We start from the raw sequence: 26,090 nt of genomic DNA, 5'->3' as shown, positions 1-26,090 counted from the left end.
TTTAATTTGAGAAAATGTTTCACTGGAAAATTTCAACTAACAGTAATAGAAACTGCAAATTCATTTCACATATGCTACCTTGGTCACCGACTGGCATGGTAAATAAGCAACAATTTATAATGTGCAGCAATCTGAAGCCGTTCCCCAGCAGTTAACACACGGAAGGCATGACTACGTATGAATTGTTTGCAGGTTGTTATGTTGCACACTTTCCTTCTGAAACAATTACAAAAAATATTATTAGAGAGATGTCAAATGTCTCAGAGAAGTATTTGGCATGGCCATTTTCACAGGGCTGTTTATTCTGGGGTTTTGCTGTATGTGTATGGATTTTTAAAAAATCCATACACATGGATTTTGTGTATGGATTTTTAAAAAATAAAAAAATGGTATTCAACAAAAATTTTATCAGTAGTAATAAGCTTATTTCCCATGAGAGGATTCAACTTCAGCTCAACTGTTCTTTTCCCATTTAGAGCAATCACCAAAGGTATAAGCATGGCCTGCTCTGTCCTTCACTGGATCCACCTGAAGTGGAACGTGCCCAGTTCAGCTAAAGCAGCGAGAATGGCAGAACACTCATTTAGGAGTGGAAAGCAAAAGGTAATGGTTTAAACAGCCACAATCTCTGGGAAGTTCCCAGGGCCATGCATGGCTTGCAGAGGCAGGGCAGCACCCATGAGCACTTCTCTCTGGAGTGCTACTAAAGGAAGCTCAAGGTGGCTAAACCTGGATTCTGCTGCCTTCTCTCCCCACCCAATTTTGGCAACCATAAAAGTAGTGGCTAACATGCCTCTCTATGGCTCCATGAGGTGGGTATAGATATTTTGCTGCACTGACAGCAGTTACCTTCTCTGTCAGTCCTGCCAGTGTGTTGGGTATCCTAACCTGAGCATAGGGTTAGGATGCCTTATTCCTGCTGTCTTTCAAAGGAAGAGGTTGTTCCCTCTCCTTCTCCAAAGTCTTCTTCCCTAAGTGAGTTTGTATTTTTTCCAAGGACCTGGGGGATATTTAAATTGTGGTCCTCTTGACTTTGCAACCATTCCTTCATTGCCCCCTTGAGAAGAGACACACTGAAACATTCACTGTGTAACAATGACTGAGACTAAGGAGTGGACTCAATAGTTGAACTAAGTTTAGGTAGCAGTTTGTCAATTATTCTTCTATTTACTAACCTGTCTCCTACTGATTAACTGTTTTCTGTTCTTCAGACTGAATCCAGTCCCTTGCTATAACAGCTTAACATGTCAGATAATCCCTGTCCTGGCATTAACAAGCACTGTTTGACAGCCTGCAAATCCTCCCACTGCTTCTCAGAAACCATCCCATAATCTCACTTCAGATTCTCAGAAGTATTCTCCTAATCTAAATTTCTTTTAGTCATTTACTTCATCATTTTTCTTATGTGTCACTTGCTATCTGTTCTCATAAATCACTTACACAGGGCAATCACGTCCCCTCTCCATCTTCATTTTGGCAAGACAGTGGGGGAGCAAGCATTTCTCCAGTTCTTGTTGTATGGTAAATCTGTCCCAAATTATCTTTTTTCTTCCTTCATTTAGTTACACTTAGTCTTTTTTTTTTTTACAAATAACCTGATCAGAACTGTCTGTTGTGTGGCTCTGTTCACCAGAGTCACAGAGAGCACAGTGAGTAATTCCTTATCTCAACAGTAAAAAAAAAAGTCTAGGCTGATATAATTTTTTATAGCTTCCTGTACTTTCACATCTTCAAGCATTTCCCATTAATAAACTCTCAGGATCTAGCAATAATTTTTCTCAGTAGATGTACATGGTTTGGCACTTGCATGACTACAATTCTCCCATTTCTACTACCCCAGTAGTCACGCAGGTTGGTTTCTTCCTGTCTGACATTTTTCTCCTCAGTTTATTGTCATCACTTTCTTTCTTGCTGCCAAAACAGAAGATCAGTTTCCTGCCTTTTTGTGCCAGGGTCACTGATGAAAATATCAAGTAAAATTAGTACTAAAGCTGATCCTTAAAAAATGCATATGAAGTGTGTTTCCAGACAGGAAGTTCTTCATGATCCATTTCCATAGGCTTTTAACAGGATCTTTCAGACCTGACAACTTTTTAGCAATTCCATCTTACTCTGTTTCAGTCAAAATTCTCCATGTGGCTCATCATATCATCTGCTTTACTCGAGTCCAAAGAGATGAGAGCCTGAGCACTGCCTGTCTGCAGAACATAATTTCCATAACAAGAACAAAAGCAGACTTTAGGCTGACTTTAATCTATGTTAGGTAAATTCAAGGGTTATGGGTTATGGTATTCATGTTAGCTTCATATCTCTCATTAGTTATTCACTTGAAAATGTGAAAAACTTTAGAATCTACATCCCTAATATACTATTGAGGTAGCTTAATTGTCTATACTAGGTGAATGCCTTTTTCTTCCTTCTTGTAAGCAATACTGTGCTTGCTGATCTGCAGCCAGTGTCCCAGATTTTTTTCCCAGATCATTTGATGGTCATGGCTGTCAGTTCTGTCATATCTGGGAACTTAGTCAGCTCAGCCTCCCCTAGCTGAGATTTTATGTCTTTAGATAAAATCTGGTCTAAACTTTCATGCATTTTATACACTCTACCTTTAATCCCTGAGGTCAATCTTTGTCATTTGTATTTTTAAGACAAGTATTTCTGCCATCATCATCATCATCATCGTCAAAGTGAGAGAAATCTCATTCAGACAAATCTCAAAAGTGTCAATGGATCTACTGAAAACAAGTAGTCTCTAGTTGGAGAGAAAAAAAAATCAGTCCCTATCATTGGTACGTTAAGACTCAAAACAGTTGTTTTTGGAGATGAGATTAGACTTCTCAACACCACAGACAAACTAGGATTCTGGTAACTGGGAAAGAAGAAAAGGAACAAGCATCTCCTGGGTTCTGGGTGTCACTGCCCCAAACCCAAAATCACCCAGCAGGAGCGAGCTCCTCAGGGCTCTCTCGACAAAGTGGGCAGACACCTCCAAAACTGTAACTGACCCAAAAATGAGGACATAGAACCAGAGAATCATTTAGGTTGGAAAATACTTTTGAGATCAAGTCTAACTGTTAACCCAATACTGCCAAGACTACCACTAAACCACGCTCTTAACTGGCACACCTACATGTGGTTTAGACCCCTCCATAGATGGTGAGTCCACCACTGCTTGAGGCGGCCTGTTCCAATGCTTGACCACCCTTTCAGTGAGGAAAGTTTTTACTATAGCAAATTTATACCTCCCTTCGGGCAACTTGAGGCCACTTTCTCATTCTATTGGTTGTTTCTTGGAGAAGAGACCGACCCCTACCCCCAGAGCATTGATCAAAATATGAAACCAAATTTGTCCCAGTACTGAGCCCTGGGGAGCCCCACTAGGGACTGGCTGCCAAGTGGATGTCACTCTGTTCACCACCACTCTCTGGGCCTGGCCATGCAGACAGCTTTTCAGCCAGGAGCAGTGCACCTGTCCAAGCCATGAGCAGCCACTTTCTCCAGGGGAAGGCTGTGGGAAACAGTGTCAAAGGCTTTACTAAAGTCTAGACAGACCAGATCCACAGTTTGCTCCTTATGCACTGGCAGTTGCCATACTATTATGCTATGAAGCAGAATTCAGATTTCACGCTGAAGGGAAATCTCAATGAGCACTTGACTGTTAATTAGCAGTTTATTTACACAGCTAAAAACTGGTTTTGTGCAGCAGAAGTCACTGCATTTAACACATTTCACAAAAATGCTAGAATTCTTGCCTTTGCCAAAAGAAAAAATCTAAAATAAATCCTGCTCATTTAAAATTCTTTTCTTTTTGGAAAGATTAGTCTCTGGGATGAACTCTAGTACCCTCAGCTGCTCCCTGTAGGACTAATTTTCCAGACCCTTCACCAGCTCTGTTGCCCTACTCTGGACTTGTGCCAGCACCTCAATGTCCTTCCTGTAGTGCGGGGCCCAGAACTGGACACGGCACTTGAGGTGTGGCAGCAGTGCTGAGTACAGGGGGACAATCACGGCCCTGGTCCTCCTGGCCACACTACTGCTGACAGTCCAGCCCTGTTCAGCTCACCATAACTAACTTCTGAGACCAAGCTGCAAATGCAGCTTTTGGACTACTCCTAACCAAAAAAAAAAAAAAAAAAAAAGGAAAAAAAAAGTCAAAACCAACTTTTGCCCACCACTACATTGCACAAACAAAGGATCTATTTTACTGCAGTGATGCTGAGGATTTTTCCATTTAAAAATCTCTCTGCCAGAACTATCTCACTAAAGCCCCAAAATTCTACTTAACAACCATGAAAACCTGAAACAAAACAAATCATAGTTGGTTCTGAGCATTATTGCTTAACCAGGGCTGAAGGAACTCAAGCATTATCAGCTAAGGTCTTCAAAAGCCATTCAAGAATTTTAAATATGGCTTGATATTTCCTTTTTTTTGGAGGATTTTTTCCCCTAGAAGAAATTATATTTAAGTGTTTCTTGGTAGAACAAATAGTTTTCAGGAATATTATACTTTTCTAAGTATGTCTCTTATTTGCCTAATCTAATCTTTCTCTAATTAATTTTATTTTGCCTTTGCTACACATATCTTTGCAAAAAGTTACAATAGCTGGGTAACTAGCATTTACCTTCAAAGAAAAAGAGGAGAAACAGCCAGAAAGCCATTATTTCTCTTAGAATACAACTACATCCTTTGGGTTAACTACTTCTTCACAGCGTATATGCCTAGGGCCTGTAAAAATGGGGCTTGGCTCCAGATTTCCAGTATGTAGGTATTAATTTTTAGGTCCACTGCCTGTTCTCTAATCTGGGTTGGTCTTGCTTTACTTTGTTTATACTGCTGTTGATTTCTGAAGATCTTGAATCAGAATCATTGTGCTTAATTTACCAAAAGTGGGGTCAAATACAACTTAAACCACTGTTTTATTGTCATCTCATGTCTAATTGGGTTGCACACGCTACACATACAAGGAATTGCTTGGAAAAACATCCAACCAATACCTTAAAAAGCATAAGAAAGGAATTACTTCTACCTCACTATACTGAAGGCACACTGCTTTGCAGGTAGCTTTCTGAATGGGAACCACCAGCTTCCACAACCAGCAGTGCAATACTGCTCTACAGCAGGAAGGGAAAGGACGGTCCCTGAAGTCTTTCTTAGAATGGCCCACATGAACTGCACAATGGCAAGGCTTTGTTGTTTTAAAATATCATTTATCTGACCCTACCAGCAGGGAAAAAAAAAAAAAAAAAAGGATTTTTGTGTGTGTGCTATTTTAATGGAGGGGTGGTGGAGCTGCCTGTTATCTAATCTTGAAAGTATCTTTTTTTCCTCTCTTACATAACTATCACATCCTGATGGTAACACAGTGAAAATCTTGAAATTTGAGGGTTTTTTTCCTTGTTTAGTTAAATATGCCAAAGGTGGAATAATATACCAAAACCAAAGAATGAACTGTAGTTCAAAGACCGAGTGTTAACATTGGGTAGTATCACAGTTTAACTAGGCCCAGCATCATTTCCAACACGGATAAAAAACAATGCCTAGAGAATAAGGACCAGGTGAATATATAATCTAGCTTTCTTGTAAATAATCTCCCAGATGCCAGACATTTCTACAATTGGTGAGAGCAATAAAAAAATGTCAGGTTCCCTACCCATCTATTCATCCATCCTACTTCAAATCCCTTCTTTCACTGTTTCAGTTTTGCAGGGAAAGATGATGGGAAAAACCTCAATTCTTCTGCTCCAAGATGCTAATGCTGGCAAAGCCATGAGTATATTGTACCTTTACACTGGAAAATATGTAAAACAGCTGATTGCATTGATTGCACGAATCACTAATGTATGAGCTTTTATAGGAATCATTGGAAGAGGCAACGGTGGAAACATGTTTTCCTTTATACTGTTTTAAATTGTTTCATCAGAGGACAGCCTTACTATCTTAATTCCAATCCCACAAACCCTTGGGATTTGTCCAGTTTTATTTTTCTTCTGTATTTTCAGGAGTAATCTAATCTGAAATGCAAAATAAACTACTGTTTAACAGTACTTCTTTCAGAGTTTTACTTTTGTAAAAGTAAAACTAAGTCAAATACTTTGTGAGGGGTCAAATCACGCTTGATATGTCCACACCAGAATCCATAATCCATTAAAACCATTCATAATAATTCAAAGCAATTCTCAACATCCCATCACAACTCAAGTTCACACTACAGATATCTATCTTACTTTGATCCTTAGACTGTCATTTCTTAACTCACTCAATTTTTAAATTAATTACTGTAAGAGTCCATCTTTCCTATCCGTGTTTAAAATATACCCATGGTGCCTTCATGCTTGAATTACCATAACATCTTTTTTCTTTGACTTTAGGAACTTGAAAGCCACTGGCAAAGGATGAAGCTTAGAGAAGTTGAGCTCAGACAAAATACCTAGATGCAAATCCAGATGCGTCCGGTTATTTCCAATCATGCCATCTTTGCCTACAGCTCTCTTAACAACCTTTAGCATCATCTTCCAGCCTGCCATACATGCAATACAGCTGAAGATAAGTATAGCTTTGCTCCCTTCATACGGCCATATATATATATTAATTTTCCTTATGTGCAAGCTTTGCTCGGAAGGTTTTAAAGGTACTGCTATATTTATCCGAAACGTCTGGATTTATGACAGCCTTCTAACGTTAAAAAAAAAAAAAAGGCACTGTAACAATTATAAATGCATAACACTTATGCAATAGGCTTCAAGCTTCCATTAGAGGCTGGCGTTCACCTGGAAAGCCCAAGCATTTCCCCACTGGGGCTACTTTAGGCGAAACAGATCAGGCGCTTCCCCGCAGAGCCCGCCTCTGTGGCACAGCGGCGGGGAGCGCGGCTCGCTGCCCGCCGGGCTGCGGCGGCACCGCGGGCGCGTCCGAGCCGTCCTGCGAGGGCTGGGGACACTCGGGGAGAGAGCGGGGGAAACAAAGCCCGGGGACAAAGAGCTCTTCCTTAACCTTGTAACTTTCACCGCGCCCTCCATTAAAAGGCTAACAAAGAAGGAAGAGGGGCAAGCCCAAGCGGCCCAAGACGAGTGCGAGCAGCAGCCGCAGAGAGGGCGGCGGGCACCCGCCGGGGGATGCCTCCGGGACCACGGCAGCTACCGACCCCCGTTCCCCGCTGCAGAACCCTCTCCCCGCCCCGGCGGCTCTGTCCCTCTATCCCTGCCTCCCCCACAGCCCTGCTAGCGCCCGACCCTCACCACGGCAGCCGCTGCCCGGAGTCAACCCGTAGGGCTGTCCCTCTCCCCCTGCCAGCCACCCCCGGCCTGGCCGGGGCGCTGCCCCCCTCCCCGGTGCCGGGCGGGTTCAGGGGGGCTCCGGGCACTGGGGCGAGTGCGGGCGCTCCGGGGCGAGTGCGGGCTCTCCCGGGCGAGCGCGGGCGCTCCCGGACGGGCCCGGCCCGGCCCGGCCCCCCCACGTGACCCCGCGGCGGCGGCGGCGCGCGCGTGGAGCGGTGTTTTGTAACCTCCCCCCGCCTCCTCCCGCCCCCCGCCCGCGCCCAGCCCGGAGCCCGTCCCGGCGGCCGGAGCGGGAGCGCCACACCCCCTCCGCCGCAGCCGCGCAGCCGATGGCAGCGTCCTCTCCCGCCGGCACCGTGGGCTCGGAGCTGCCGCCGGAGCCGGGCGGCAGCGGGGGCCCTGGCGAGGGGGCGGATGAAGAGCGGGAGCTGCTGCTGGCGCGGCTGGTGCCCGCGAGCCGCCTGAAGGAAGCGGTGGGCGCGTCCCTGGCGTCGCTGTGCCTCGGCCCCCTCGGCGGAGCCCAGCGCCTCGGGACCCTCGTGGACTGCCTGGTGCTGAACTACCGCCTGCGGCAGGGGCCGGGCCGGGGCCGGGAGCGCGGGGCCGAGGGGCCGCTGCGCTGCTGCGGCTGCCGGAGGTTCCTGGGCGAGCCGGTGACCGTCCCGTGCGGGCACACCTATTGCCGCCGCTGCCTCCGCAGGGAGCTGCGGGCCCGCTGCCGCCGCTGCCGGGACTGGTTGCTGCCGACGGGGGGCACCAGCACGGCCGCGGCCCCGCTGCGCACCAGCGTCGTTCTCAACCGGCTGGCGGAGAAGTGGTTCCCGGGCGAGTGCGAGAGGGCGAGGGCCGGGACTCGGCTGGAGGAGCTGCTGATCGAGGGCCGCTTCCGAGAGGCGCTGGGCGCCGCCAACCAGGCTCTGCGAGCAGGTGAGGCTGTGGGGAGCGCTCCCTTCCTCCGCCCCTGCCGCCCGCCGGAGCCGCGCGGTCTCCGCCGGTGCCGCCCGTGTCCCGGCGGGACGGGACGGGACGGGACGGGCTAGTAGCCCCGGGCGGCAGGCTCGTGGGGCTGGGGGTGTGGTGGAGTAGGTGGATGTGCCCTCATCCCCGAGTGCGGCGGGAACGCCAGCGATCGACGCGGGCCGATAAAGAGCGTCCGAAGTTTTCTCGAGTTTGAAGGGATTCGAGGAAGCTCTCCGTTGGGAGAGCGGAATGCGGGGGACGTGCAGCTGCTCGGCCCTCGGTTGAGCGCCCAGCCTGGTAGTGGGTTACACCTGCTTTGGCTTACTGCAGAGGGGTGGGGGCCGTCCCGCATGGGCTCCGTCGTGTCCCCCCCGCACGCTTCTGTGGGACTCGTTTACAGAGGCGTCTGTGGGCTCCGCTTCGTTTTGTGTTGGGTAATCGCTGTGCGCGGGCAAGGAGAAATTCCGTTGGTGTATTTAACCTTGTTTCCTGAGAGAGAGAGAGACCTATTTTCAGTCTTAAGTGTCACCAAGACAATTCCCAGCAGGCCGGGCCGAGTTGCATAAGCAGACCGGCACGGAGGGGGACAGGTTGTGTAATGGCAGTGACATCACAGGTGGGTGTGGTTGGAGTTTTACATGGTGTTGAAGAGGGTCCAAAGAGGGGAGGTAGAGGCACGCGTTCAGGCTACCCTGTATCCCTCGCAGTATATGTCTCTGGCTGGTACCATGGACTCCTAAGATGCACTAAATTTTTCAAAGTTTACTCTTTATAGAGAGAGTCGAATTTGTGTGATTGATACACCTAGATGGATCCAGCGAGGGATTCCGTTGTTATTTCAATTTGACTATGGATTTTAACACCTGGTGACATGGGAGGTTCTGTTATGAATTATACCAGGATTTTTTTTTTTTTCTGTTCAGCAATTTAGAAATAAATATTTTTACAGATTAAGTGTGTTACATTTATACAGTTGCCTGCAGTGGAGGAAAAAAACCAAAAGCTTGCATAAGTCTAATCCTTCCAATCTGTTCTGGGGAGATACATTAGGTCTAGCTCCAGAATAAACTGTTCTCAATGTAGGTGGGATTAAGTCGAAGATCTACTTTATATGCTTTTTGGCAACCTAATTTTAAGGGGTTCAGTTTTGGTTATTGATTTTACTTTATTTTCCAGGGTGTTTCCAAAGTGTAGGATACAAGATGGATTTTAAATCTTGAAACTATAAGATGCAGACTTCTTCCTGAAGTACAGCTTTGACTCATACAGGTCACAAAGAAATCTCAGTAGTTTTCAGGGTAAAACTGATGAATCTGGTACTGATCACATATGTTTACAGGGCTCCTGTTTCGTCTTTCAGGACTGCTTTGAAAGAATAAAAGAGTGAAATAATTACACAGTTTTTGTTAATCTTTCTTTTATGGATGTAGGAATATTATTTAGATATTCCTAAATATGGGGAAAGAATTTTGATTCTTTTTTATGTGAATCTGCATCTTCTTTTGGCTTCAAAATGGGTTTGAAATTTGAGTATACTTACCAGCTGTGATGCTTATTCAAAATTTTATTATTCAAGTTCAGTACAGGTGCTAGAATTAAGTACTAGAAGCTCAGTTTAAGGTCCATTGTACAGTTCTTTCCTGTGTCTCCAGTCCTGACAATTATCAACATTCCACATATTCTAGAAAAGATACTGAAGAACTTTGGGCGTCAGAGTGTAGACGTACGTTAAATGTGAATTTAGAACTGTGGATTCACAACTACAAATTGAAGATGATTCCAGGCCAATAGATGAATTAATAGCTGCTGGTATACTTTCCATCTTCCTTCAGACCTTGAATTTTGAAGACACTTAGAGATGGAAAAGATGTAGCATAAGAAATGTATTAATGTTTAAAATCATTCATGTTCCATTTCAGTCTTTTCCTTACTGTTGCTTCATCTGTTTCTTTTTAATGCACGAAGTTAAAAAGTTGTGATAAACATAAATCTGTCCTAAATAAGGCATTGATGCTAAACCCCTGCTCAAATGGCATCTTTTCATAACTTTCTTCTCTTTCTGAAACATTTGAAAGAGTCGTATTTGTGCTGTGCAAAAGTGACTTTAAAAACCAAAAGGAATGTTAACATTCATATAGTTAGTATATTCCTTGCAGGAGCTGAAATTAAATAGCTTAGTTAAAGGAGATCTCTTGCACTAAAATACAAGTGCAGCTTGCCTTTAATCAAGTGTCCTGAAACACACCACTAGTGGGTTGAATTTGACCTGAATCTCACTCACTCCTTCTGGAGTGGACATCAGGAGATATTGTTGAGCAATCAGTCTCCTATTTAAGCAGAACAAATACTGTGATCAAAGCAGTTTGCTTAAGGTTTTGTACAGCTGGATCATGAAAACCTACAGACTGACAATTCCACAGCCTCTCTGGGCGACCTGCTCAAAGGTTAATTACCCTCATAGTGAAAAATCTTTTCCTTATTTCAAGTCTTAACTGACATTGTTTTGGTTTATAACCATTGTCTCTTTTGTTTTTTCACTGCATACTTCAGTAGAGTCTTCTAGGTAACCCACTTTTGGATTCTGAAAAGCTGTTGTGCTCTCCCAATGCTTTCAGGAATTACTTTCTGCTAAATAAGCCTAGTTCTTTTGGCTCTTAAGGGTTGTGTGTTCCAGCTCTGATTGTTAGGGTGGCCCTGTAGTACTATGTTAATGAATACTGTGCCTTAAAGTATTTCTACATAATATTTTTGATGTGCATGTCTTTTATTTTGAAAAACTTGGCATATCAAGAACCATACAAAAAAGCATGGAGAATCAGATCAGAGGTGGTCCATTTATTGGTATGTGTATACTTACAGTAAGAGCAGTTGCTTTGGAAGCAATATAAAACTCTAGAATGCATATTGAATGTGTTCTTGTGTGTACAGCTTTGTATACTTTCCTGTTAATGTAATAATAACAATTGCTACATACAGCTCTACGCTGCAAATACTTGGTGCATTTTTTGTTAAAATCATTTACCTTTGGGATGCTAGAAGTGAGTGATTTCTTTATTTACAATATATTTGGTCACTGAAATTGAAAGTTTTAGAAATAGTTATGTTTCTGCTTTGAGCCAAATATTCAAAATTAGTTTGCATCCTCTCTTATGCTGAAATACATTAAAATATATGCTGAAACATTACAAAATTGTTGTTTTCATTGTAACAAAACCTAGAAATTAAACTGTGGTTTAAAAAATTAGATCTATAAATTTAGATAAAAACAGAGAATTATTTAGGTTGGAAAATACCTCTCAGGTCATTAAGTCCAACTATTAGTCCAGCACTACTGAGTCTATCAGTAGACCATGTCCCTGAGTGCCACATCTACATATTTTTAAATCCCACCAGGGATGGTGTCTCTAACACTGCTGTGGGCAGTCTGTTCCCATGCTTGACAACCCTTTCAGTGAAAAAATATTCCCCAATACCCATGCTAAACCTCCCTTGACACCATTTCCTCTTATTATGTTGCTTGTACCTGGGGGAAGGACAGCCAAACCCCCCACAGCTGTCTACAACCTCCTTTCAGGTAGTTGTAAAGAATGATGAGGTACCACCTGAGACTTCTTTTCTCCTAGCTAAACTCAACCTTTCTTCATCAGCTTGTGCTCCAGAGCCTTCACCAGCTGCATTGCCCTTCCCTGGACTTGCTCCAGTACCTCAGTGTCCTCCTTGTAGTGAGGGGCCCAGAACTGGACGCAGGACTCAAGGCATGTCCTCACCAGTGCTGAGTACAGGGGGACAATCACTGTCCTGATCCTGCTGGCCACACTAATCATTATACAGGCCAGGATGTCTTTGGCTTCCTTGGCCACCTGGGCACACACTGGCTCATGTTCAGCTGCTGGCGAACAGCATTCCCTGGTCTTTTGCCACTGAGCAGCTTTTCAGCCACTTTTACGTCAGTCTGCAGCACTGCAGGGGCTGCTTGTGACCAAAGTGCAGGATCCAGCACTTGGCCTTGCTGAACCTCAAACCAGTAACCTTGGCTCGTTGATTGAGTCTGTCCAGATCCCCCTGCAGAGGCTTCCTGCCCTCCAGCAGATCAACACTCCCACCCAACTTGTGTCATTTGTGAACTTTTGATGCACTCTTCTGTCCCCTTGTCTGGATCGTGGATGAAGATATTAAAAGGACTGGCCCCAATACTAAGCTTTGAGGAACACTACTAGTAATCATCTACCTTGGGTCTTCTGAATATTCAGACCCAGTTTATCATATCTATTGATCATTCAATGACTGTTTGTATGTTCAGCAGCAGAGTTGGGATCTCAGCTAAAGTCTTTGTTTTGTACTAGTTCAGTTGGAATCATGCATTTCTCTTGGAAAAAAAAAAAAAGTGGGTAAAATGCCCACTGTAGACTTGAACTCATATTTTTATCTTTGAACTAGCCCTCATTTTGCCCCTAGGAAAAAAGGCTCATAGTTTCTCAGGTCATGTTCTACACTTGAAAGTCAGAAACAGATTAGCTTCCTCTGATTCTGTGCAAATAGGCAGCTTATCAGAGAACAAAGACCTGCACTTACTGCTGCCTCTGGACGAAGGAGTTCGATTTGCTACTGACTCTGTTGGACACCAAAGAGTCGAATACAACACGAAAAACTATTTGAAGAGTTTAATGTGAGCTGTCACCTTGCTAGGCTATAGCAGTTACAAAACACAGCCGCAGGAAATCAGGCTTCAGAGTTGTTCTGCTTGCAGAATTAGTGCTTTACTCAGACAAAGAGAGTTTCCCGGACTTCAGTTAAAACAACCACATTTTTACGTGGAATGAGAAAATGAAACAAACCAGCTTTGGCAGTATTTGTGTTTGAGGGGGAACCGTCAACTCAAAAGAAAGACAAATCAGGAAGGCACTCTAGTTTCAGCTAATTGAATTCTTCTCTGATTTTCTTGACCCTTTCTTTTACATTAAGATCTTTTTACATGTAGCATTGGGAATCTAAATACAAAGCAGTGTGTTACAATCTGTGGGAACATTGGCCATATGCCTTCTAACTGTAGAACAGGCTAATGTTGGAAGATTTATGAAAAGTTATACTAGACATCTAGAATAAACTAAGATTATTAAATTGAAATTATAGCCTCCAAACCTTTTTCGAAACAAACTTTAAGAACTATTTGATTTTAGTATTGTTTACAGTAGACCAACCTTTGACTGGTTTATCTCATTCAATGAAAAACAGGTCTATTTTAAAAAACAATTACGATCAAAACAGTGTTCTGGCATTTTTTCCAAGCAGCAACTGCAATTAGTTGTGTTACGAAACTGTCATTTTAGTGGCAAGGAGATGGGTGTCCTTCCCATTTAGAGGTTGCTGTACTGAAAGTGCAAAATGCTGTATGTCAGACATGGGAACTTGGTCTTACTGAACACATTCTGCTTTTTTCCCTGCTCTAGAAGCTCCACTACTGCAGCTCCTTACAACAGGGCTACCAGCTGGTGCTAAAGGCTTTCTGGAATTGGCTGTTTTTATCACATAGTGATAAGGCCTGGTTCTGGTACCTCCCAGATGGATGCCACAGTGAAAGTGGCATCTCCAGCCATAGTCAGAAGGGGTCAGGCACTATAAAAACAAATTGCAGTCTGCAGAAGAACTTGGGTATTTGAAAGCAAACTTCATAATACTTAAGGTTTTAATTCAAGTGTGGTGGATTCCCAGGTTTCTGTGGTTTTGATTGGTTATACTGTAAAGTATACTTAGTCCTCAATTTTTGTTGTCCCAGCAGTACTGAGCAGTGCTTTTTGAGCCTCTCTGTTCAGTATTTGAAAATAAATTTTCTTGTTGCTGCAAGATACATCAGGATCCAAAATTTGTTCCTTAGTTTACAAGACATAAACTGGGAATTACTGCCACTTTTGTTAGCCAAACACTAGGGAGTGAGGGAGAAGGTACTCCACTAATTTTGAAAGTATTGTACAAAAAATTGTAATTATGACATACCACAATGAAAGCAAATTTAATTAAAAATTGCAACATTCTTATTTTTAAAAGGTTTTGCCTAATTTCTGTCTGCAGATTCCAGTGACTTGATGCTAAGAATTTACAGAGCTGAGTCATATATTGGCCTCCAAGAATATAAAACAGCCATAGAAGATCTAAATTTTGTTATTTCCAAAATGCCTAATTGGCCAGAGGTAAGTTGGTATGAACTCATCATTTTTCAGTATTGTGTTTGTAAAATTAATAAATTCCAAATTATATTTTCATTGATTTAAAGACCTAAGCCAGGTTTAAAATAGTTAGCTTGTATGAGACAGGCTCCTGATGAGTATGGCAGGTTAGGGCTGGGGTACAAATACACTGAGAGTTGGAATAGTTCATGGTGATGTAACCTGTAACAGCTGGGGTTTGGGGCTTGTTTTGTTTAGTTGTTAATTTTTGTTAACAGAGAGACACTTTGCTGTTTTAGCTTGAAAAGTTTATCTTCAAAAAGCCTAAATAAACTCAGTGGCAACTGAGCTTTGCAAGTAATACAGGCAGCTGGGGAGTCTGTGGTCTTCAGAAAGCATGTTGTTGCACTGTCTAAACTCTGAACTCAGCAGGAGCAGCAAGATCTTGCCACACAAGGGAGATAACTGCAGTTGTCTTGGTTTCTCCTGTGTTCAGCAATTCCGTGGCTACTGCAAATTCATAAAGCCTCCTGCTTTTCACCTCTCAGTGTTGATAGTACTGTCTACTTTTTTCTGTATGTTTGGAAAGAAGCGTCACTTCACATAACTGAGCTTGGTTTGATGGATGGATTCCTGTAACAATCCTTACCTCTGTAGGAAAATAAACTGTCTGTAAAAGGAGGACTAGCAAACTTCCCTTCTTCAGAATTCCTCTTAAAGGAAGCTGCCCAAATCTGTCAAAGATGATGTGTGTCCTCACCTGACAGTCTAGTTGAACAGATGTTACTGTTTGTACTGTCAGTCACTCTGTAGAAACTGCATTCTGGGGTTTGGTAGAGTCTTTTTTGGTTGTTTTGTTTTGTGTTGTTGGGGGTTTTTTGTTTATTTGTTTGTTTTTAAAGTTTAGTTCTTGGTCCATTATCCATATTCCTGTAAACAAATTGATATTGTTGTTTTAACTTTTTTTTGATACCTGTTGGTTTTATCTTTTTCTATTACTGTCAGTGCAACTTTTAAAAGTTGAGATAAATCCTTAGTTAGAATGTCATCTACTTTTGAGTAGGTTCAGCAAAATCCGGTAGTCTTTCCTCCCTCTTTTTTTTCTTTCAAGGAAAACAATACACAGATTTTTTTTTTTTTCCTAGCTGGTGTCCAATGTTCAAGCATAAAATGTAGTTGGAAGAAGCAATTAATTCTGAGAGCACATTGTTTTGTTTTAAGAATATAGGTTGAGATGTATGTAAGGGGTGAGCAGTTGTGTGGGTTGTTTTATTTGTATTCACCCTTCTGAAGGCTGGAACCATAAGGCTTTTAATGAAAGAGAGGGCAAAAAAAGTATTCTGTAAGCTGTTGTGTGAGGTTATGTAATAATTTGCATTTCCGGTCCCTCTTCTTCCTCTCCAAAGGCTCACAGAAGAGGCAAATTAAGGGCTATGAATTCAGCACTAGTGAGGTTTTTAACCTTTTATATAAGACAAAACAAGTTAACTTGAAGAAGACTCACACCAGCCTACCCCATGTTAATTTTTAAACACTGTAAGGGATGTGGATCATGCACACTGTGCACAGTTCAGTTTTGTTACAGCTGCATTCTTTCTGTCATAGCAGGTTCTAGTTCTAACACTGTTGCAATGCCTGTAAGATCAATACTGCAGTTCCCCCTATTCTCTACAAATGTCTTTGTGGCATCCGTTTCTCAGGTCTACTTCCAGAAAGGAAAAGTTCTGCAAGACTCTGGCTTTGTAGGAGATGCCTTACAACTGTTTCTACAGTGCTTAGCCCTTGATGAGGACTTTCTTCCAGCCAAGCTAGAAGTAGAAAAGGTAATTTTATTTATGATAGTGAATTCCCATCTCTGACTTGACTCCTTTATGAAACTCCCATTATGATAGACTTTGAGCATCTAAAATCTTCATTACATACAGAAAATGTTCAGGTGGCAGATTCCTTTTAAGATATTTCTTAAATCATACTACATTGAAGAGTTAGTCCCAATGTACATGTTTTACATACATCTTGAAAAGTACATGTCCATTTGAAGTTACTAAGTGAATATGTAGAAAACTGGAAAGCAGACAACAAGTGAAATTTTCCAAGTTGAAACCCTCTGTGCACAGAGCACAACAGTTTTTTCTGTGATAATAAAAATTTACATTGAAAAGCTGCGTAATACTGGCTTGATAATGTCTAACTGACTTGTAGTAGAAAAGATTTCTAGATAAATTTCTTTAGCAATGTCGGTGTGTAGGTTTCTGTTAGTTTTCAACTCTGCCTTCACAGTTACTGCTTGAATAGAGATCTGTTCATGAGAATAACTTCATGTAGATTACCTTCTTAGTTTTTGATATGTAAATTTATAACAAACGTATGTCTGGATTCTTTTTCATTGTTATTAACACTGAGCTGTTTTTTCTAGATATTGTGTGATGTTTTGTCACCAGAGAAGTTAGGTGAGAGTCTGAAGGAATCTGCTTGGAATTCATCCCATATTAGAAATAAACCTTTTATACTTGGTTCTGAGGTAACTGCATCTTACTGCAACTTACAGCTTTGTCCTCCACAGGTAATAAAAACTCCTCAGTAACTTCTGTCTTTGACTGATGTGTATACATCAGATGTACTGATAGCCTGATTTATCACACTTTTCAGCGTAAATACTGATTTTATGCAATTGGCTAAATTGGAGGAAAAGAAGCGTGGTTTGGGAGTAATTTATTTTCATTTATAGTGTTAAAGCTCCTCATTCTAAACTCCTTATATAAATACAGTATTAGAAGGTACTGACGTGTGACATTAGGGACTTCAAAACAAAGAGAAATACAATTTTTCTTTTTTTTTTTGAAGCAGATGAAATACAATTTTTGTTTTGTTTGAAGCAGGTGAAGATTTTTGAATTGTTAATGTTAAGCAAATTTGAGAACCGTGTTGACTTAGAAATTTTTCTAATTGACTAATAGGTACCCACTAACTGTGAGTATCAGTTTGGCTTATATATCTTTGCACAGTCATGTCTCACATACTTAGATTTGTGTTACTCTTAGAATACAGTTTGGTTCATCTTATTGTTACAGAGTTTAGGAGGATCAGATGTACTGGAGCCTGTGAGTGGAGGCTTAAATCGTGCACAGTCTGCCCATGCTCTTAACTCAGCAAAAGACCTTGCCAAGGAAGATGGCTTAAAGAGAGTGTCTTCTGAACCCCTCCTCTCTGGCCAAGGAAAAGGTGCTTTGTTAAAAAGAAAGCTTTCCTTTTCAGAACAGGATACAGTTGTATGTGAAGATGGAAGAAACAAACACAAAAAGCAAGGAGGTAAACAGTCACTTACTGTGAAATTTGAAGTATTTACTGCCTTGTGACTTTCTCTGAAGAAGTATCTTCTCCTGCTTTTCCTTAGAAAGTACAAAAAGGGACATGACACTGGCTTTTGGAACAATCCCAGGGGATTTGATTGATGTATCAGATTTTGAATGCTCTCTGTGTATGAGGTAAGATTTTGTCCTTGATTCAGTATTAGCTACAGATGCTTGGTTGCATATCTGTCACAGGTACAAACTGAGGTACTTGCACGTTGTTATGAGTTCTGATATCAGTCAATAATTTGCAGCTTTTCACTATCCCTGCACTTAAATGTGTATTTAAGTGTCACTTGCTACAATGCTGTATACTGTAGGGCTATTTTAATCAAGTTGCCCTTTTAGTTAAACTTGGCAGTGTTAACTGGCCACCATCAAAGGACAGGATCTTTTGTGATTAAATGTCAGGGATTCTTCAATCAATAAAACTTATTTTGGGAAGGTTAATGCTTAGAAGCATAGCCTTGTATTGTGAACCTTGTATTTGTCTGGGAGACACAGATACTTCAGATTGTTAGTCCACTTAAATGTAGCTGATGTTGTATTTGAAAATCTTATTGAATAATCTCGATCTTCAGAATAAACACTGTAAAACATATGGTGTATACTAAACTATTCATAGTTATTAATATGTAATACTGCTGTTAAAACAACACAGTTTCTCTAAGAATCACGTAATTCTGTGTATTCTGAATCTCTACGTAGAAGACCAAAATCTTTGTATATTGTGGTAAATGTTTAGTTACCTAGAGTTTTGGAATGTGTCCAGCTTCATCAGAAAACAAAACAGTGAGTGTTGCAGTAAATGGAAACAAACTGCAGTATAGAGGAAAAAGTAGAATAAGGAGACTTGGGACTAATTGTTTCTTTATTTTGTTATAGGATAACTAGTCCTAAAAATTCAAGAGATTAATCACTGACATTTTTAGAAAAACACACTGGCCATGACATCTAACTTCTAATAATTTTGTTCCAGGCTGTTCTTTGAGCCAGTAACAACCCCTTGTGGACATACCTTTTGCAAAGGTTGTTTGGAACGGTGTTTAGATCATGCTCCACAGTGTCCACTCTGTAAGGAGAGCTTGAAAGAGGTACTGTTTCTCAGTAAAGCTCACAAGTACAAATACTGTATCATTTTAAAGGCTGTTTCTCTTGAACTCAACAACTTGGATTTGCTTGGGCTATGGATTACTGCTAGAATGGAAAAGGGTCTCAGGGTCTTGGAGGTTTTATGTTTCTGTGACCATTTACTTCAGTGGTGTAATTCAATCCTGCATGTTTGTAAACTTCAGTATCTATTCAGTTAAACCTCTCTGTGATTTCTATACACTTTTCCTATTGGTACTGCTGTATATCCTGGGGAAGCAGTTGTTTCTGGTAAGCATAGAGATACAAACTGAGTTAGACATTCAAATTGTCAGACACTAAGAATTTACACAGAAAATCTAATTTTCAAATATTAGAGTATCATTAGGTTTTAATTAATGAAACAAAAACTTCAGAGATTTAAGCTTTCATGAGTTTTGTCACATTTCATAGATCATACTTTTATAAAAAATCTGCATTTTCTCAAGCCTTTTGTTAAGATACATTAAAATATTTTTTTAATTGTTTACAGTACCTTGCAAGCAGAAAATACAGTATCACAGAACTTCTGGAGGAATTAATAATGAAATATTTGTCTGATGAATTATTTGAGAGAAAAAGAATTCATGCTGAAGAAACTGCAGAACACTCCAAGTAAGCTTCCTGTCTTGAAAAACTTGAGAAATTAAGATGGATATCCATTTTACAAATACTTTATTATTTTTATAGTCATTAACTGTGGTATATTATGGGTGCAAGAAGAAGTGTGAAGCTTGTCCAGGTCGCTCTGGATATCATCCCATCCTTCAGTTGTGCCATCCACACCACTCATCTTGGAGTCATCAGCAAATTCGCTGAGGATGCAGTGGATCCCTTTGTCTATGTCATTGATGGAGACATTAAACAGTGCTGGTCCCAGTATGGACCCCTGAGGGACACTGCTGGTCACTGGGACCCTTAGCCATTGGCCTCTACCCTCTGGGTGCAACCATCCAACCCTTTATTATTCATTTAACGGCCCACCCATCAAACTCATCTCTCTCCAATTTGGAGAGGACATTGAGGGGAACTCTTCACAGAATTCCAGATAAAATTATATCTGTAGCCCTTCCCTTGTAACTCCATCATAGAAGGCCACTAGGTTGGTCAGGCCAGGTTGGATGAGGCTCTCAGTAACCTATCTAGTGGAATGTGTCCCTGCCCACGGCAGAGGGGTTGGAACTAGATAATCTTAAAGGTTCCTTCCAGCCTAGGCTGTTCTATGATTCTGTGAAACATGTGTCCCCTTCCATTCCTCTTTCTGGGTGCACTGTCCAGGAGCTTTGGTTTTAGTTTCGCTGCTGTTAATGAAATTGTCTTCATTTGACTTCAGAGTCTCAGAGACTTGAATTTCTTGCAAAGTAATTAATGATGGACATTAATCTTACACAGATAGATGTAATAAAAAATTGTTGGGATTTTTTGTAAACATGTTTATCTCACAGAGAGTTCTTCAGATTCATAGAGCATCATGTATTGTAGATATGAATGCTGGAAAACTATTTAACATTATTTAACAGAATCCATCCAGTAGAATTAGGTTTTATAGTCTGAAAGGCTTTAAAATTAAAAACCCAGTAATGTTTTAATGATACCTTGATTGTATCTACTTTCAGCTATACTTGATAAAATAGGATTAAAAATACTTTGTTTTTCAGTTACATCTGCTGAGGCATATTGCAAGGTGCAAATTATACACTGGGTTACATCTTGTGATCTGGAGTCCCTCCTTGAAAATAATCTCAATGGTGACCTAGCTACTATGTAGTTACTAGTACATCTTTTTACTGACAGGAAAACTGTGTCTCGGAGGGCTTGATTGCTTTTATAGCTCAAACTAAAGCAAAAGTGGAAAAGTAGCTGACACCCCCACCCCAAAGCAGAGGCCTTCATTCACTGACTAGGTATCCACTACCTAGAGAACAGTGAGGCTTTCTGTCCAGTATGTATGCAAATCGGTACATAGGTTTGCAGCCGCTGTTACTGCTATGTGGGTTTATCATTCATGAAACTTTCTACAGCATGTTTTGACTTGGAAAAGAGTGCTTTATGGCCTCAAACATTGCAGACATACTGGAAAAAATGTATTGTCTGGGCGTAGCTCAATGTTCAGATTTTGAAGGCATGTATTTCTTTTTATGTTCTCTTGAAGCTTGACCAAGAATGTTCCAATGTTTGTTTGCACTATGGCATATCCTACTGTGCCTTGTCCTCTACATGTATTTGAGCCAAGATACCGACTCATGATTCGCAGGAGTATGGAAACTGGAACTAAACAGTTTGGGATGTGCATAAGTGATTCTCAAAATGGGTAGGTTTACATTCTCATCGAAGCTTCCATCTCTTTTGTCATTTTAATTACAAAAAGCGTCTTTTCAGAAGTGTGTGATTGCATTACTGACAAGGCCCGGTTTTAGTTTTGCAGATTATGGTTGCATGCTGCAAATTAGGAACGTTCATTTTCTACCTGATGGACGGTCTGTTGTTGATACAGTTGGTGGAAAGAGATTTAGAGTTTTACGGAGAGGGATGAAAGATGGTTATTGCACTGCAGACATTGAATATTTGGAAGATGTTAAGGTATGCAGAATGATGTCTAAATACTTACTAGTATTAATATATCAAGATTTTTGTTTGATTTGTTCTTGAAAACTCTCTTTCAAATTTTAGGTCCCTAGGAGCTAGTTTAATTTTTTTTATTACTATAAAACAAATAAGAAAACCATAGGGTTTTTTTTTCAACAATAGTTTAAAGCTGTAACTTTAAAAATATCAAAATACTTCTTTACCATTCAGTCAATAGCATTCAAGGCCACAGAGAGCACAAGAAATGTATCTAAATATAGTTGAAATTGAGTGTTTTTTTGATTTTAGCTTAAACCTCTTAATTGTTTCTTTATCACTAATTATATTTTCATAACCTTCCTCCTGCAGGTTGCTGATGAAGAACTAAAGAAATTGAGAGAGCTGCACAATTTCGTTTACAATCAGGCCTGCAGTTGGTTCCAAAACTTAAGAAACAAATTTCGCACTCAAATTCTTCAGCACTTTGGACCAATGCCTGACAGGGAGGAAAATATACAGGTGAGACATCGTTTAATATTCATTATTAGATCCTTATTTCTAAAAACAAAAGCCCTACTACCAACTGCTAAGTATTTAAAAAAAAAAAACACCACTTTTTTCTCCAGCTTCAAAGACAATAAGGCTTGCACCTTGTTTTTCTTGCAGTGAGCAACAAAAAGCAATTATGTCACTGGTCAGCAGTTTCTCCAGGAAAGGATGATATGCTGATGTGGAAATAAAACCAGTAAAGTGAAAACCACTCAAAAGTTCCAGTAACAATTAAACTGTTAGTTTTGTAAAGTTGTTAGAATTCAAAGTGAAAAAGCTCTCTATTTTCTCCCTGTGCAAGTAAAGGAACTGAATCTGCCACGTGCAGGCAGTTACCTTTGTCAAAGCGATAATGACAAATAATATATTCCTCCTTTCTGAGCTAGTGCCATAAACTGCTGCTGCTGCTAGCATTTGACAAATGTTTCTTAAGAAACTAGCTGCAGCAATCTATTTTGATAGTTATTATAAACAATGAATGAAGGTGAGATCCTGAGGGAGTGGAGGCTTTAGAAAAGTACCATTTAAAAATACATAAGATTTGGTTTTCAAAGTGGAGTTTTATGTGAATTGGGATCTGAGGGGAGCTCGTCCCTCACCCATGTGCTACATACTTCTATAAACTGCATTTACCTGTCGCGGTCGGGGGAGACAAAGCACAACATCGGAGTTCATGCGCCAGAGGGAGCTTTAATGGCGTGCACGGCTCTTACACAGGTTATTCAAAACGCTCCACGTTGGAACCTGACTGACTCGGCTTTGGTTACCGCCCAGCTCAGTGCCCATAGCCCCCTGCTTACGTTCTCATCGGGGCTTGGCTGGCACCCGCTCTCTGTAGCCAGATCCCTCCTCCTCTCAGTGCCCTCTCTAGGCTTACCAGGCTAAAGTCAGGAGTCTGTGAGGCTCACAGTCCAGCTGTTCGCCATCATGGCTCCTCCTTTCTGTTTCCAAAATATAAAAACCGTGGTTTTTATCCCTCTGCGGGGGCCTTTGCAGAAAGGACAGCAAACATGGTACAAGGAGAATGACATTCTTCACTAAACTTGACAAGCCTAATCTTTATAGCTATTGGTGTGCGTTATCAAAATTTTTATGATCATGTCTAGGAGTTATCAAAGGCACAATTTTACTGGGTGGCATGCTGCAGGCTAATTATTTATAACTTACAACTTGAACGTGACAAGCCAACCAACTTAAAAACTATCAGAGCTGACATTTAAAACTGTCAAAGGTAGCATTTCCTGTTGGTAGTGATGTCCTTAAAGTGTCCTACTCTTGAGGTCCAGGTGAAGTCACAGGTGAGTTGTCATTCCAAAGGTTTTAGACTTCGATCTAGCTGGTGCAGAGGGTTGTTCTGGTCACTGTTGTGCGGTGACTGCTTGTTGGCTGCAGTCCACAGCAGAGTGCAGAGCAGGTCCCACACACCGAGCAGGTACCCAGCTACTACTGGCATCTGTGGAAGTACGTGTGCACCCGTGCCTTCGAGTGACACGGTCTTAAGGGCTTTCTCATTTGGTAGTGATGAGGTCCTGTACATAAACCTTAGGTTTAGGTAACTGGACGTCATTAGAGGACTGTAATGATAAGAAATGATTTAAGATGACAGGGTTTTGGGAGTTTTGCAATATTGTTAGATGGTTTAAAGTGTACAGGGCTTTGGCCACCCTATTCTGTGGGGTCTCATCACATTAACCTGTCTGATGGGACTGTAGATGCTGTAGAGGCCAGTGCATGAAGTCGGAAGGGATTTTTAGAACAATTTAATAAGAATAGATTTAAAACAGCATACGAGGAAAGTGGAATATGTGTGCAAAACCAGTGTAATTAGCATGTTAGCAATACTGTGGATGTGTACCTGAGATTTATAATAGGACACAAGTGTGTCAGCTGTGTGGTAACAGCTGCAAGTGAGGAAATGTTGTCCTGGAGTGTACCACTACCAGTAACAATTTTGCAAAGCACTTGAAGTACTTAATATTCTCTGCAGTGGTAGGACCTCTACTGAGGTGTATTAAATCCAATTCAAGGCCTGACATCTAATGGTTGCTGGTGGTAATTAAAGTACAGGAAAAAGTTACAGTTCTAACTGCTTAGAAGTAACTTACTAAGTAGTCCTGCTCTGTCTAGAAGGTAATGAGAAAGGGAGTGGAATTGGGAGGTGACAGAGAAGTCCTTCAATAAAAGTAATTACAAGGAAAACTTCAGGCTTCAACAATATTCAAGCCTTAAGAACAGCATGACAGGTATTAGATTTAATTTTTATCAGAGAGGTTTGTCATTGGGTGGCTGTCCTGTACTTAGCCATCTTTTCCCAAAGAATGAATGAGCTTCCTATGTTGTCTTAAAAATTACTGCTTTAGAAGCTTAGTTTAGGTGTATTTCGTTTGACTTCTTAGTTGAAGAGATCCTTTCAGCACTCTTCTAATCTCATAGATCTGGAACTCTCTGGTTAGTATCAATCTCTAAAGTAGTCTTGGTCATTGATGACTTTGTCTTCTGATGTCTTCATGGTAGTCAACTGTACGACATTGGTTATTGGTAACCAGCTTATGTTTTATTTCTAGGCAATGCCCAATGGTCCTGCTTGGTGTTGGTGGCTTCTAGCTGTTCTCCCAGTAGACCCCAGGTACCAGCTGTCAGTTCTCTCCATGATGTCTTTAAAAGACCGACTGATAAAAATCCAACATATACTCACCTATTTTTCTAGAGACCAGTCCAAGTGACTAACCGCCTGGGTCTTCCTGAAGAGTTACTCTGTTCTGGTTGTAGTAGCAGCTGGAATTCTTGCTGCCTTTGCACATCTAGCACTGGTTTGAGAAGTGTAATGGAACTGTTTTTTCTCTCCACCCTCCTGGCTTCCTGAACCACATGGTTCATTGGATGCACACTTTCTTCAACTATGAGAGAAGACCACTGACTATTGCACAAAGTCAATCCAGCTAGATACGTTTTCCACGTTATCTACATTAAAATTTGCACTATGTAGAAAAGAACCTTTTTGAGACTTGATTATTTTAGGAATTGACTTTTCTAAGCTGTGGAAGTGCAGGACTTAAGGCTGACAGTCCAAGTTTACAACATTGAGGAGGTAATAAAGGTTTTGCAAATGTTTGCCTCAAACAACTGTTTTTTTGCTGTTTGCACAAATATTTGAAATATAGTATTGAATGTCACAGTTGGATATTACTACTCTTGTTTAACTAACTTGACCATGAATATGGCACAGATTTTTTTTAAGTTATCTTGTAAATGTATGCATCACAAAACAGGTGACATGAACTGTATGCTGAGCTGAGAGCCAACTTTAAGGAACAAATGCAGAAAAAAGAGGTACTTCTGTCTAAAAATACTTAAACTGTGAATATGGTTTACATACCTAGGCCTGTACATTTTAAAGAGGAAACTGAAATCTAAATGCTAGTACCAGTTACGTTTCTACTGGGCTTTTCAGGCTATTCTTCCAGAGCACACACTTAGTTTGTAGAGCTTAGAAGAAGAAATGTTAAGTGTGCGTGTGTCTATTGGGGACTGTGCTTCCAGGATTCAAAAGCTTAAAGTTTTATTTGAACTTCTTAAGTTGGTGCAAATGTGAGTTCTATGCCTTATTCATATAAATAGTAGAGCACACTGCAGTGGCAAGGTTAGCATCATGCTGCCAATAGGTACTTTTTGTAATTAAAGGTTTGCATATTTGTGAATATGTCTGATACTGGCTTTCTTGTATGTAAATCATTTGTAAAATATTTCTTAAATCTTGCTTTTGCTAATATATTTAATTTTCAATAAAAGCTAAACATTTGTAATATTTTTAACTTTATCAGAAACTTAAAATCACTTTCCTTTTCCATATTCTGGGATCTTAAGTAAATCCAGAAGCTGCTGTTTAACCTACATTAAGGTTGTGAGCACTTCATGACATAACTGTTATGTCCATCTGTTTCTGACCATAGTACCTTGTCTCAGACTGACTATTTGTCAGACAGGTTTTTCCTCGTGTACTGCTTTTATTTCTACTTTATTTAAATCGTGTATGAAGTTTGCATTTTGCAAAACGTAAAAGTTGTAGGAAGCTCTCCTGGCAGAGCAGTGAGGTATTTCACTG

General features: G+C 41.0%; 1 protein-coding gene and 1 long non-coding RNA gene across 3 annotated transcripts in view; one reads left to right on the top strand and one right to left on the bottom strand.

Annotated features, from left to right (window-relative positions):
- The window catches only part of LOC137472096 (uncharacterized), a 65,515-nt gene extending 58,147 nt beyond the window's left edge, over positions 1-7,368 (bottom strand). For both annotated transcript variants that reach the window (XR_010998016.1, XR_010998015.1), the window contains exon 1: positions 7,237-7,368. This is a non-coding gene — a long non-coding RNA (uncharacterized lncRNA). The remainder of the gene's footprint in view (positions 1-7,236) is intronic.
- Positions 7,369-7,514: 146 nt separating this feature from the next.
- LONRF1 (LON peptidase N-terminal domain and ring finger 1) lies at positions 7,515-25,800 on the top strand. Its single transcript, XM_068186785.1, has 12 exons — positions 7,515-8,202; positions 14,302-14,420; positions 16,097-16,219; positions 16,813-16,959; positions 17,468-17,705; positions 17,791-17,881; positions 18,726-18,840; positions 19,368-19,489; positions 21,027-21,185; positions 21,292-21,454; positions 21,809-21,958; positions 24,553-25,800. Exons 1-12 carry the CDS (start codon positions 7,605-7,607, stop codon positions 24,709-24,711), a joined length of 2,184 nt encoding a protein of 727 aa, XP_068042886.1. The 5' UTR covers positions 7,515-7,604; the 3' UTR covers positions 24,712-25,800.
- The last annotated feature ends 290 nt before the right edge of the window (positions 25,801-26,090 follow it).

This window comes from Anomalospiza imberbis, chromosome 4, assembly GCF_031753505.1.
Source record: "Anomalospiza imberbis isolate Cuckoo-Finch-1a 21T00152 chromosome 4, ASM3175350v1, whole genome shotgun sequence".
Lineage (NCBI taxonomy): Eukaryota > Metazoa > Chordata > Aves > Passeriformes > Viduidae > Anomalospiza > Anomalospiza imberbis.
The sequence above is the reverse complement of the archived record's forward strand: the minus strand, read 5'-3'. Positions and strand labels throughout refer to the sequence as shown.

What these genes read in the sequence shown, in the direction of transcription:
- LONRF1 (XM_068186785.1), top strand. Translation starts at nt 7,605, where the DNA reads ATGGCAGCGTCCTCTCCCGCCGGCACCGTGGGCTCGGAGCTGCCGCCG. An exon ending in CCAAGCTAGAAGTAGAAAAG is followed by an intron (nt 16,220 to 16,812) that starts GTAATTTTATTT and finishes TGTTTTTTCTAG; the next exon opens with ATATTGTGTGATGTTTTGTC. An exon ending in TACAGCTTTGTCCTCCACAG is followed by an intron (nt 16,960 to 17,467) that starts GTAATAAAAACT and finishes TTATTGTTACAG; the next exon opens with AGTTTAGGAGGATCAGATGT.